The sequence below is a fragment of the Mustela erminea genome, chromosome 11 (genome assembly GCF_009829155.1).
Source record: "Mustela erminea isolate mMusErm1 chromosome 11, mMusErm1.Pri, whole genome shotgun sequence".
NCBI lineage: Eukaryota > Metazoa > Chordata > Mammalia > Carnivora > Mustelidae > Mustela > Mustela erminea.
In genome coordinates this window covers 12,374,866-12,388,209 of record NC_045624.1, presented here as the reverse complement: position 1 = coordinate 12,388,209, position 13,344 = coordinate 12,374,866, and the positions used below count along the sequence as shown (strand labels likewise).

The following is a 13,344-nucleotide window of genomic DNA, read 5'->3' as shown; positions in this document are numbered from 1 at the left end:
CCTTTCTCTCTGCCTGCCTCTCTGCCTACTTGTGATCTCTGTCTGTCAAATAAATAAATAAAATCTTTAAAAAAATTTTTAGGAATTGTTTGTTCTAGCTTTGTGAAAAATGGTGATAATTTGATAGGATTTGCATTAAATGTGTAGATTGCTTTGAATAATACAGATATTTTACCAATATTTGTTCTTCTAATCCTTATGCATGGAACGTCTTTCTGTTTCTTTGTGTTCCCATCAGTTTCTTTTGTGAGTGTTTTCTAGTTTTCAGAGTGCAGATCTTTTACCTCTTTGGTTAAGTTTATTATTAAGTATCTTATAGTTAAATGGGACCAATTATTTGATTTCTCTTTCTACTGCTTCATTATTTGTGTATAGAAAAGCAACAGGTTTCTGTATGGTGATATTATAGCTTGTGACTTTGCTGAATTCATGTATCAGTTCTAGTAATATTTTGGTGGAGTCTTTCGGGTGTTCTACACAGAGTATCATGTCGTCCATGAATAGTTAAAGTTTGACTTCTTCCTTGCCAGTTTGGATGCCTTTTATTTCTTTTTGTTGTGTGATTGCTGTGGTTGGTACTTCCAGTAGTATGTTAGATAACAGTGATGAGAGTGGTCTTTTCTGGCTTGTTTCTGACTGTAGAGGAAAAGCTCTTAGTTTTTCCCCCCACTGAGGATGATATTAGCTGTGGTTCTTTCATATATGGCCTTATGATGTTGAGGAATATTCCTTCTATCCCTGCTTTCTTGAGCATATTTATCAGGATTTGATGCTGTATTTTGTCAAATGCTTTTTCTGCATCTCTTGAGAGGATCATATGGTTCTTATCCATTCTTTTATTAATGTGATGTATCACATTGATTGATATGAGAATCTTGAACCACCCCTGCAGCCCAGGAATAAATCCTACTTGATTGTGGTAAATAATTCTCTTACTGTACTGTTGGATTAGATTTGCTAGTATGTTGAGAATTTTTGCATTCACATTCATCAGGGGTATTAGCCTACAATTCTCCTTTTTAGTGGGGTTTTTGTCTAGTTTTGGAATCACAGTAATGCTGGCTTTGTAGAATGAATTTGGAAGTTTTAAATAGATATTTTTCTTTATTAGCTTTATTTTTATTTATTTTAGAAAGAAAGAGCAGGTGAGTTTGGTGGGGGGGCAGAAGAAGAGAGAGAATCTCAAGCAGACTCTGCATGTGGAGCCTGATGTGGGGCTCAGTCTCAAGACTCTGTGATCATAACCTCAGCCAAAATCAAGAGTCAGTTGCTTTGGGGGAAATCAGAGGGGCAGATGAACCATGAGAGACTGTGGACTCAGAGAAACAAACTGAGGGTTTTGGAAGGGAGTGGGGTGGGAGGATGGGTAAGCCTGGTGGCGGGTATTAAGGAGGGCATGTATTGCATGGAGCACTGGGTGTGGTGCCTAGACAATGAATCTTGGAACACTGAAAAAAATAAAAATATTAAAGAAAGAGTCAGTTGCTTAACTGACTGAGCCACCCAGGCATCATGGTATTAACTCTTCTTCAAATGTCTGGTAGAATTCCCATGGGAAGCTATCTGTCCCTGGACTTTTGTTTTTTGGGAGATTTTTAATTACTGATTCAATTTCTTTGATAGTTATAGGTCTGTTCAAATTTTCTATTTTTTCTTGTTTCAGTTTTAGTAATTTGTATGTTTCTAGGAATTTATCCATTTCTTCCAGATTGCCCAGTTCATTGGCATATACTTTTTCATAGTATTCTCTTATAACTGCTTGTATTTCTGTGGTATTTGTTGTGATCTCTCCTCTAATTCATGGTTTTATTTATTTGAGTCCTTTCTCTTTTCTTTTTGATAAGTTTGGTAGGGGTTTATTAATTTTATTAATTCTTTGAAAGAACCAGCTCTTAGTTTTGTTAATTTGTTCTACTGTCTTGTTTCTATATTATTTCTGCTCTAGTCTTTATTATTTCCCTTCTTCTACTGACTTTAGGCTTTATTTGGTGTTCCTTTTCTAGCTCCTTTAGGTGTAAGGTTCGGTTCTCATAGGCATTCTTAGTTGTATTCTATCCATATCTCTCAGAGGGAACCATTATTCTCTTGTTTTTCTACCACAGTTCAGTTTTGCATACTATAGAGTTATCTTAAGCTGAAATTCACTCACTTTAACTTGCCTGAATCATCTATTTATCGTGAAGTCTTTTTTCAATATAAACCTCTCTATTTACTTATAAGCATATTTTATGGTAAATTAAGTCATAAAATTAGGGGAAGGAAAAATGAGAAATAGAGTAAGGATAAGAGAAAATATTAGAGGGCACCAGTTTTAGATAGTTATTAAATTAACACTGGAAGAACTAATGACTTCCCTTTAGCAAGACAGGAGAGTGATCTTTACAACAGAAAAAAACAATTTGACAACGACAGATGCACGAGAGTTATTACAACAGATTTAAACAATAAGTTGGCCCTAACAATTCTATCAAGTTCTATAGCTAAAACACCAGTGCTCGTTAATTCCCAAGGTATGGAAATGGATTGGTGAGGGTCATTAAGTGATCTCTCATTTAGAAAGGCAAGAGAGAAAGAAACTTAGTATCACAGTTTCTTCCTTTTCTGTTCTAAGGTATCAGTCCAATGAACAGTCTTGCTCTTGTCAAAATTCCTCCCAGTGGCCACTGCAATTTCATATTTTTCTGGAGGAATTATGCCAACTGGAGAGATATCATATGAATTTAAACACAAAGGGAGCATGTGTTTGGTATAGAGAACCAAATAGACTGAGATGATCTAATGAGAAGCACAGCAGTCAGTAAAAATCAACTTGGCCAAAGACCAGTGATCCCTACCTGGGGGTCCAGCAAAATCCTTCACTACAAGCAGATGAAACAAAGTATGACAAACAAAGTACAAAACAAAGTTCTCAGGAACACAGAAAAACTAAGGAAAGTACTTATTATATCTAATGTCTTGTAAAAGTGACTGAAAGCAAAATTTGCCTAAAGGTTATGGCTCTGATGAGAACTTTTAAACTTGTCGGTCCTTGGGCTTAGCTCAAGGATGAATTTATCAGGCCTACTTCTGTTCTATCTCTTTATTTTTATTTTATTTTTAAAAAATATTTTATTTATTTATTTATTTTGGAGAGAGAAAGGGAGAACAGAGGTGTGAGCGGGGGGAGGGGGCTGGAGGGAGAGGGACAAGCCAACTCTGCTCTGCATGCAGAGCCCCACATGGGGTTCAGTCTCACAACACTGAGATCATGACTTGAGCCAAAGTCAAGAGTCAGCTGTTTAACCAACTGAGACACCCAGGGCATCCCCACCCTGTCCTATCTCTTTAAACTTTACAACTCTTCATAAGGTGTCAAAGACAGACTGAGAGACAAATGGTACTGTTGTTAGGAGACAATATAATCTTAGCATTTGGGAGCGCAACAAAAAATTTGGTACTTAGTACCAGTGTGGTACTTATCTCACTCTTGTGGTTGGAGAAATACCTGAGTGGGAGACTCATGGGCCTCACTGGAGTGCCCTATTCTGAATTTAGAGTCTTGAGCCATGCTTGTGAGTGGATCTCAACTGGATCTCAGTAGAACATCCAGGAATTTTGACTCTTGTTTTTCCAAAGGACCACCAGAAAAATCCCGTTAAGCCAGCAGTTTTGATAGATGTGAGTAGACCATTGTATATTCAGGCAATCCTCCCTAGCTTTAGAACATTTAAACTCTCAAAGCTGTTACTTACTTCCTCTATACAATTTCACATTTCCTATTCCCCTCAGTTCCCAAAGGAGCCTCCCTAACAGAGCCTACTATTTCATAAAAGCCTTGACTATCCATTTGCATTCTTCTTTCTACCGTTTCCAGATCTTGAATTGGAGCTTCTCTCTAGAATTATGCTAAGAACAGAGTCAAGCCATTGAATTGCTTAACTCTTGGCAGGACCATTTATATTCTAGTCTATGTGAATGCAACCCATTGGCTTATATAATGCATAATCTGTGTGACCACATGTGGCAGCTACACATAAAGATTTAAGTGGACAAAAATGAGAGGAAAAGATTTAATGGGCTACCACAGAAGGAGTGTGTGTGTGTGTGTGTGTGTGTGTGTGTGTGTGTGTGTGTGTGTGATTAGCCTTGGGATCTGGGAGCATTAATCTTTTTTCTCTTTTTCATTTTTCAGAGATCTTCAGATCATCTTTTATGGCAGTTCCACAAATATTCAAGACTTTACTGGGGAGTTTGTACCTTATGACAGGATCATTATTCACCCAAACTTTACCGTTACCTCTCCGAAAGATGACCTCATGCTGATAAAGCTACCTCTACCTTTTACCTTCTCCACCATGATTTTTCAGTTGCCTACTCGCAAGAATGCAATTAAAGATTGTTTGATTCACACTTGGTTAGACAACAAAAACTTTATTGGTGAGTGACTATCAAAAAGAAGTTAGTTCTTGGATATATTCATATCTTTAGGATCTCTAAGGATTTAAGGGAAGGCATTGAAACTTACAGTACTAATGCCAGATTTCTAGGCACATATATAAAGCTAGAATTGGAACAACAGTATTGGCTCTCTAGAATAGAAGTCATCTTTAGAGTTTTGGGAATCAAATCCTAAATCAAGGTATTACATGAATGTATCACATTGGCACAAGGTATTACATGAATGTATCACATTGGCACACACCACAGGGATTAGAATCTGAAGTCTATGTTTGAGTATTGATTGTAACATTCTTTATAGGTTTATGAACAAATTCTTTCACTTCTTTGAATCTTAATTTGTGAATTGGTAAGAATCATATTTTCCCTTTACCTAGCAGGAGTGATATTGTTATCAATTACAACAACGGTAGTAACTACCATTTGTCAATAACTAATTACGTACCAGGGACAAAGCATCCTATACATACTATATAGTCATCATCACATATCATGTAGATAAGTTTCCTTGGGATTTATATCTTATAAGACAAGAAACTAAGATTCAGGGAAATTAATTTTCCAAGGTAATGAACTTGGTAATGACAGAGCTTGGATTCAGATCTTGTTTCACGCAAGGATTGTCTTCTCAGCAACCACCCTTTGCTGCTGATCATCTGTCAGAGATGATAAATTGAGCAGGAGGATGTGTTTGATTCATGATCATTTATTTTTACTGAGAGGAAGCCCTGAAGGAGGGGGAGGCAGGATGCCTTATGAAAAGGCAGATAGGAATCAAAGTCTCCTTATTTTTTGTGCTTAGGAAATTCAAAGCATAAGCTGCAAAGAGTCAAGATTCAACTGAGCTCTAATAAAAACTGCAAAAAATTACTGGGTGAAAAACTCCTTGAAAACATGTTCTGCATAGGACCCATGCTAGGAACCCAAGAGCCCTGCCAGGTAAGTCTTCTTACCTCATTTGCCCCTAAGCTCAGTCTCTACTCTTTGTGTCTCTCATTCTTGGAGGGGCTGGATTTTTTAGGCAGGCTAGGAGCTCAGAGAGGAAGGGTCTGATGAATAATGACTCTTTCTTCTCCACCCTGTGATAGAGATGAAAGAAATAGATTTTGGGGGTGGAAAGCTATCTTCCAGCTACTGACTGAAAATATCTGTGTAGGGATGACTGGGAGGTGTAGGGGTCATTAAAGCAATGGAAAGAAGCTTTCATACTGTATTCTTCTCTCTTGGACCCCTTCGCATGGCAAATGTAGTAGCTTTCCTTTTTGTTCAGGTGTTGAGGAAATCTCAGGTGGGAAGGAGTTTCTGATCCCTCTACTCTATCTGGCAGGTGGTCACAGCGGCACCAGCCATCTGTGGCAGTGAATTACAAGGAATTTTGTCTTGGGAAACTGGATGTATTCTAACGGGATATGCTGTTGTCTTCACTGACCTACACAACTACGTTCCATGGATCAAGAACATTATGTCTACAAAATAAGCTGATATAGAGCTCCACTGACACCCTTACCTCCCAGCTGATCCACAGCAACCACATTCTGTATCTCAGTCCCAGTCTCTCCTAGGGTCTAGGCTTGATTGGAGTTCCAAAAGAGATCGTTGATGACTCTTGGGTATTGGCATGACTCTAATCTCTTTAACTGCTTCTTTGCTTATTCCTAACTCATGACTAAATGTTTATAACATGGAAAACTCAAGTGCTGGTCTCAGGAAGTAGAATTCCTCCAGGAATCTTTTTGGATTCTACCAACTCAGATATTTCCATTAAAATACTCTCTGCCTTATCTTAAGAACACAAAAAACAAGTGGAATGAGGGATAATAGCTACCAGGAGTCGATTTGGGGAAAGTGTAATCATATAGCTGAGCAATTGCCAAAAGTTGGTCAGATAATTAGCAATTTTTCTAATGACAAAGTGTCTCCTATGTAAGTATGTGTGTGTGTTTGTGTGTGTGTGTGTATGGGTGGTTGTAGTTAGTTCCCATTAGTTACTTAAAGGATCTATAGAATTGCTTAGGTTTACTGAGACCACCCAAAGGTCATTGTAATATTTGGGTTAAATAAGGATTTCTGTATTTTGAACAAAAGCTCCAATGCATATTCATAAGAATTTTTTTTCCCAATACATTTTCGTTCTGGTTTACTGCTTTTTACTTAAAATCACACATACTTGCTTAGAGGGGTACAAAGTGGTGGAGTTCATGAGGATCCTGCCATTCGTACATGCCTCTGAATACACATTCTGTACAGTGCACACACTTATGAGCGCACACTTTCATCCACAAGCATACTCACAAGACGCTTGTCATTCCAAAAATCTGTTTTCCATATGCTGTTTTTCATTAATCTGTGAGAGATTAAACTGATTTTAAACTAAAGCCTATCCATTTTCATATAAAATATTCAACATCCAAGAAATTTATCTCTGAAATGTGAAATGCATTTTTGTTTTACCTTTTACCCCATGCTATGAAATACTGGGATTTATGATAATTCAAATCGCTACCCAGTTGATTAAGTCACCTGTGTTTACAGGGTCACAAAACCAAAACATTTTTCTTTTCAAGATTCTCATGGGGCTCAGAGATAATGTGGGAAGTGCGTCGTATGCAGAGGAACAGTGTAGGAATTAGCAGCCATTACTAATTTTGACCGTTTCCACCTCTTTCGCCCTTTTATTGCCTAGTTAATTCCGACTAATTCCTGGTTGCTAACAATCCTTTTCATCCTTGCCATATGCCAGGTTGTGTATTGTCATCAGCCAATTGAACTAGTTGCAGGTAAACTTTTTACTGGGATGATCTTCCTAACAACCTGCCCTGAGTCCTGAGTCCTTCCTAACAACCTACCCTGAGGCCTCAGGCTTGTATACAGACCTCACTTGCTCCATTCCACTGCCATTGTTCTAGGCTGAGTCAGGTGTTTTAAGACAAGCCTTTTCTTATTGATTGGGTCATAAACTCTTCAATTTTAAGGACTGTTTACTTTATATCTTCTGGACTTGAGTTTTTTATGTATGAATTACCTTCTCTCTTTCTCATCTCATTCCTCAATTTGAAAAAGAAAAGGTAAGTCTGTCTATCCAGTTGTCTGTCTTATCTTCTATCTATTTATCATCTATCATCTATCTATCATCTATCAATCTAATCATTATCTCATCACCCTCTGTGTATCTAACTGAGCCAGGACTGTTTATCATACTACTAATTTTTGGATTGTGTGAATATTTTGTTAATTATCCTATCAATTTCACCTAACCTAAACTCTAATCCTGTGTATGATTGATTCCAAAGTTTTCTCTTTTTCTCCTTTCTTTTCTGTTTTTTCTTTTCTTTTCTTTTTTTTAAACTATTCTCCATTTTAAGTTAGTCTACTAAGAATTTCAGGTATCACATCCACCTGCCTCTCCTGATATGCCCACCAACAACTGCTCACTTTTATTTTGGTTCCTTTTTCTGTTTACATGGGCTAGGGCTAATTTTCCATGACTTTCTCTGTAGTTTAAGTACTTTTCATTTAAATGGATCCCTACAACCAAGCTTCAAATTTCAGTATCATAATTGCAGAACACATCTATGGGAACAGGAATGCTTGCCCTATTTGGTCAAGTGGATGGCTTTTCTCTGTACTCTGGTTCCCTGTCCTGTCTCCAACCTTGTGTTTCAGTCATGTCTCACCTTCAGATCAGGAGGATAGGGATCACCTCTTGGGTACATAATTTTTTTATATAGTACTTAAAGGGTCTCTTCTAGACTCATGTGTATATGTTACATATTTGGCTTTTATTTACCCCTCAGTGTGCTTATGGGTCTTCATTTCCATTGGTTCCCTGGGTAAGCTCTTGTAAGCCCACCATATTTATAACCACGTACTTGCCAATGATTTATATGCTTCTGGCATCTCAGCTTTTCTTCCTCAGGCCACATCCTTCTTTGGAAATATGTAGGGGGTTCATACTCAGTTTCTGTAGACTGTGCTTCAATTCTTAGCCTAGGATTGACACATTGTAAATTTGGAAAATCAATGAGCTTTGGTTTTTAGATTTGCTTTATCTATAAAACAAAAGAGTTAGACTTGATAATCTTGGTGGTGGACACTGTGACTGCCCTCCCAGCATCCACTCCAGCCCTCCTCTGTAAGGTCACATCATTCTCTGAGGTATGGTCTGCACTGATTTAAACTTATCAGTGAACTCCCTGAGTTTGGTTTGGGGATGGATACATGAGGCAGTTTGGCTTATTAAACATCAGTCCCCCAAATTCGGTGTAGAGATAACGTAATGAGCTATTGTTGAAGCCTTGTTTTGGGCAGTGTGGCAGGTGAGTGAGAGTGATCAGAGTTGCTGGTGTCACTTGGCAGCCATCAGGGAAGCTGCCTGAGGATGAAGTGCATCCACATAGGTGGTCAAAATAAGATAATCCCAGAAATGTAACTGAAGTCCTGATAAAACCATTCCAGAATTTAAGTCTTCTCTCTGGATATTTTTAGTTCTATGATCCACTATGCAATTCCTTTCAGTGTTTAAGACAACTTGAATTGGGCTTTCCATTGCTATAGTTAAAAATATCTCAGTTGATAACAGTTTCCAAAGTTCCTTCTGTCTCTGTCATCAATCTAGACCAATGTGTGCTAAGTGTTTCATATATTCATTCTTATTAATTTTCATGGAATATGTGTGGAGTCATTTTTATCAGACATAAGCATTCTGCATCTCCTCAGATATTCTCAACTGCTCCTTTGTTTTCAAAGGCTTTGCCTGTCTCTTTGGTCATACTGCTACCACCTTCACAGAGCTCTGCAAACTGGCTGGAAGCCGGGCTGAAGCTCTGAGCATGGATAGCTCTCACGTCCATAAACTGAGCCTATCCACGCCACGTTGCCACACTACTTTAAAAAACTTGTATACAAAGGCACACTTTCAGGCCTTAGTTTGGGCTTCCTGAGTGACTGTTGAGAGGAAGATGGTATCCTCATGAATTCAGAGTGGTTGTAATCTGGGGCATGAGCCTGACCAAAGAGAAATGAGAAGCAGGAGCCACCCAGATAAACTCCCACTGTTCTCACTCTCCTGTAGGCTGCTCTGACGTGTGGGTTTGTCTCACACCTCTCCCTATAGCTTTGCTTCCTGTCTCTCCTTGCCTCGCTTCTTCATTTTCTTTTTTCTTTTAAATTTTTAAAATTTATTTATTTTCAGAAAAACAGTATTCATTATTTTTTCACCACACCCAGTGCTCCATGCAATCCATGCCCTCTATAATACCCACCACCTGGTACCCCAACCTCCCACCCCTCCGCCACTTCAAACCCCTCAGATTGTTTCTCAGAGTCCATAGTCTCTCGTGATTCCTTGCCTCGCTTCTACTTCACACCCTCACTGCCCTGGTTTTGTAACTTTCAAATCATGGCAGGTCTTTAATCCTTGCCTCTGCCTTGAAAGGACCATGTTTATTCTAATAAGGCATCTGAAGTTCAGGGATGGGTTTGTTCAAAATCAGTCAGCAGCAGCCCTTGGATTTGCATCTGGATCTCATACCAAGCCAGATTGCTGTAAATGTTTCTAAATATCTACTTTCAGGTTTGTAATGTTCTTTTCACAGAACAGTAACAAACAGTTCAGGAACCAGCTCTGGTCCAGGGACTATCACTGTCCTGATAATACTAGCACTACAAAGGCCTGGGAGTCTTGAGTTATATTCTTTTTGCCACCTCTACCCCATGTCTTCTTCCCACAACACTCATTGCTGGTGGATCTGAGTGGTTGGGAAGATGTCAAAGGGACTTCTAATTTATCTATTTATGTATTAAGTAATTTATACTTCATAGTTTCTTTATTTAGAGATGGAATTATTTTTTAAGTTTTTAAAATTATTCAGTTAGCGAGCTTATAGTACAGTGTAAGTTTTTGTTGTAGTGTTCAGTGATTCATTAGTTGCATATAATACCCTGTGCTCATCCCAACATGTGCCCTCCTTAATGCTCATCACCTGGTCACCTCATCCCCCCACCTCCCTCCTTCTGTCGTCCACAGTTTGGTTCCTAGAGCCTAGAGTGTCTCATGGTTTTTCTCCCTCTCCGATTTCTTCCCATTCAGTTTTCCCTCCCTTCTCCTGTGGTCCTTCCCTCCATTCCTTATGTTCCACATATGAGTAAAACCATATTGCACTACTGGGTGTTTACCCCAAAGATACAGATGCAGTGAAAAGAAGGGCCATCTGCACCCCAATGTTTATAACAGCAATGGCCATGGTCACCAAACTGTGGAAAGAACCAAGATGCCCTTCAACAGACAAATGAATAAGGAAGATGTGGTCCATATACACTATGGAGTATTATGCCTCCATCAGAAAGGATGAATACCCAACTTTTGTAGCAACATGGATGGGACTGGAAGAGATTATGCTGAGTGAAATAAGTCAAGCAGAGAGAGTCAATTATCATATGGTTTCACTTATTTGTGGAGCATAACAAATAGCATGGAGGACATGGGGACTTAGAGTGGAGAAGGGAGTTGGGGGAAATTGGAAGGGGAGGTGAACCATGAGAGACTATGGACTCTGAAAAACAATCTGAGGGTTTTGAAGGGGCGGGGGGTGGGAGGTCGGGGTACCAGGTGGTGGGTATTATAGAGGGCACAGATTGCGTGGAGCACTGGGTGTGGTACAAAAATTATGAATACTGTTACGCTGAAAAAATAAAATAACAACAAGAACAAAAAAAACCCCATATGATAATTGTCTTTCTCTGCTTGACTTATTTCACTTAGCATAATCCCCTCCAGTTCCATCCATGTTGATGCAAATGGTAGGTATTCATCCTTTCTGATGGCTGAGTAATATTCCATTGTGTATATGCACCACATCTTCTTTATCCCTTTTTCTGTTGAAGGGCATCTCATCTACTTCCACAGTTTGGCTATTGTGGACATTGCTGCTATGAACATTGGGCTGCATGTGCCCCTTCTTTTCACTACATCTGTACCTTTGGGGTAAATACCTAGAAGTACAATCACTGGGTCATAGTGTAGCTCTATTTTTAACTTCTTGAGGAACCTCCATACTCTTTTCCAGAGTGGCTGTACCAGCTTGCATTCCCACCAACAGTGTAAGAGGGTTCCCCTTTTTCCACATCCTCGCCAACACTTGTTTCCTCCCTTGTTAATTTCAGTCATTCTAACTGGTGTAAGGTGGTATCTCATTGTGGTTGGATTGTTGAACAATACATCAAAAGCTTGTGACGTACTATATGCTGGATAACTGATCATTAAAAAAAAAAACAAAAAAAAACCCAAAAAGAATAAAATGATTAACCATTTGCTGGGGTAAATTATTTAAACCCTCTAAACCTCAGTTTTGTCATTCCAAAAAGAGGAATAATAACAACTAGTGACTAAGGGCTCAGGCTATGGAGTTAGGCTGCTGGCATTTGCCTCCTGGATTTATTACTTACAACTTATGAGAATCTTGGTTATGTTATATAACCTCTATTTCACTTTCCTTATTTATTAAAATCCAGATAATTCTACTGTTCTCACACAGACTAGTTGCAGATTATATATTACATGTTACATATCTAGTTCTTAAAAGATGTCATAAATGTTAGATACTATTAGATACTATTTTAGGAACAGGATTGTTATAGTGGCTGAATGAGATAACCAATGTAAAACATCTGACACATAAATATACAATAAATTGAAATTATTACTTGATATTAAATCCCTAAGAAGCACATCACCTTTTTTTTTTGCTACCCAAATTATGGAAATCAATTTCTATCTCAACTGTATTTTATTTATAAAACTTTTAAAAAATATTTTATTTATTTTTTTGACACAGAGAGATCACAAGTAGACAGAGAGGCAGGCAGAGAGAGAGAGGAGGAAGCAGGCTTCCTGCCAAGGAGAGAGCCTGATGTGGGGCTTGATCCCAGGACCCTGGGATTATGACCTGAGCTGAAGGCAGAGGATTTAACCCTCTTAGCAACCCAGGGGCTCCTATTTATAAAACTTTTGATGTAACTTAATTTTTTGAGGTGTAATTAACATACAATGTTACATTAGTTTCAGGTATACAACATATTGATTCAACAATTCTATACATTACTCAGTGCTCACCATGATAAGTGTAGTCACTATTACTGTACAATATTATCACAGGATTATTCACTGCATTTCCTATGTTGTACTTTTTATCTCCATGACTTTTTATAATTGGAAGTTTTTACCTCAATCACCTTTACCTTTATCTGTTTCACCTATCCCTTGCCCACTTCCCCTCCAGCAACCACCAGTTTGGTTTCTCACATCACCTCTTTTTGAAGTCACGCACATGTATACATGTATCAAAGAACATTTGGATTCTCAATTGGCAAAACTTTTTTGGAAAAGAAAACCTAGGGAATTCATATTGATTTACACACACATTTATTCCCCTTTTAACAAAGACTTACTGAATACATGCAACGTGTTAGATACTGCAGCCAACTCTGTGAAGACTCTAAAGGTGGACCCTGTCTCAGAATTAAGCACTGTGAACTCAAAGCTGCATAATTGGGATAGGACATATCCACAAAAAACTGTTCAATGCTGAACTGCTGGGTTCTAGAGGAGGCATATGGAGTGCTTAGAAAATCCCAACAAGGAGCAGATCACATCTAGGAGGAGGAATGGATCACTTGAGAGAGTAATCACTTGAGCCAGTCCTTAAAGTATTAATTGGATGTTCATAGACATAGATGGGAAAAGAGAGCATATCAGTAGTCAGAATCAGCATGAGAAGAAGTCTGAATTCAGGGAGATAGGGACAACATTTGGTAAGTAAGCCTTTGGCAAACAGTAAGTAGTCCAGAGCGGGGATAACACAGAGGGAGTGTATACAGAAGATTGGCTACATATAACTGGAAGGGTGGGTC

At 38.5% G+C, this 13,344-nt stretch overlaps 1 protein-coding gene across 2 annotated transcripts in view; it reads left to right on the top strand.

Moving 5' to 3' along the window:
• LOC116569115 (probable inactive serine protease 58) overlaps positions 1 to 7,124 on the top strand; it is a 28,004-nt gene extending 20,880 nt beyond the window's left edge. The window contains exons 3-5 of one of the 2 annotated variants that reach the window (XM_032305124.1): positions 4,172 to 4,416; positions 5,240 to 5,376; positions 5,765 to 7,124. In XM_032305124.1, the coding sequence (XP_032161015.1) occupies positions 4,172 to 4,416; positions 5,240 to 5,376; positions 5,765 to 5,914 (532 nt within the window). In that variant the 3' untranslated portion in view covers positions 5,915 to 7,124. The remainder of the gene's footprint in view (positions 1 to 4,171; positions 4,417 to 5,239; positions 5,377 to 5,764) is intronic. The other variant, XM_032305123.1, reaches the window with a different exon arrangement.
• The last annotated feature ends 6,220 nt before the right edge of the window (positions 7,125 to 13,344 follow it).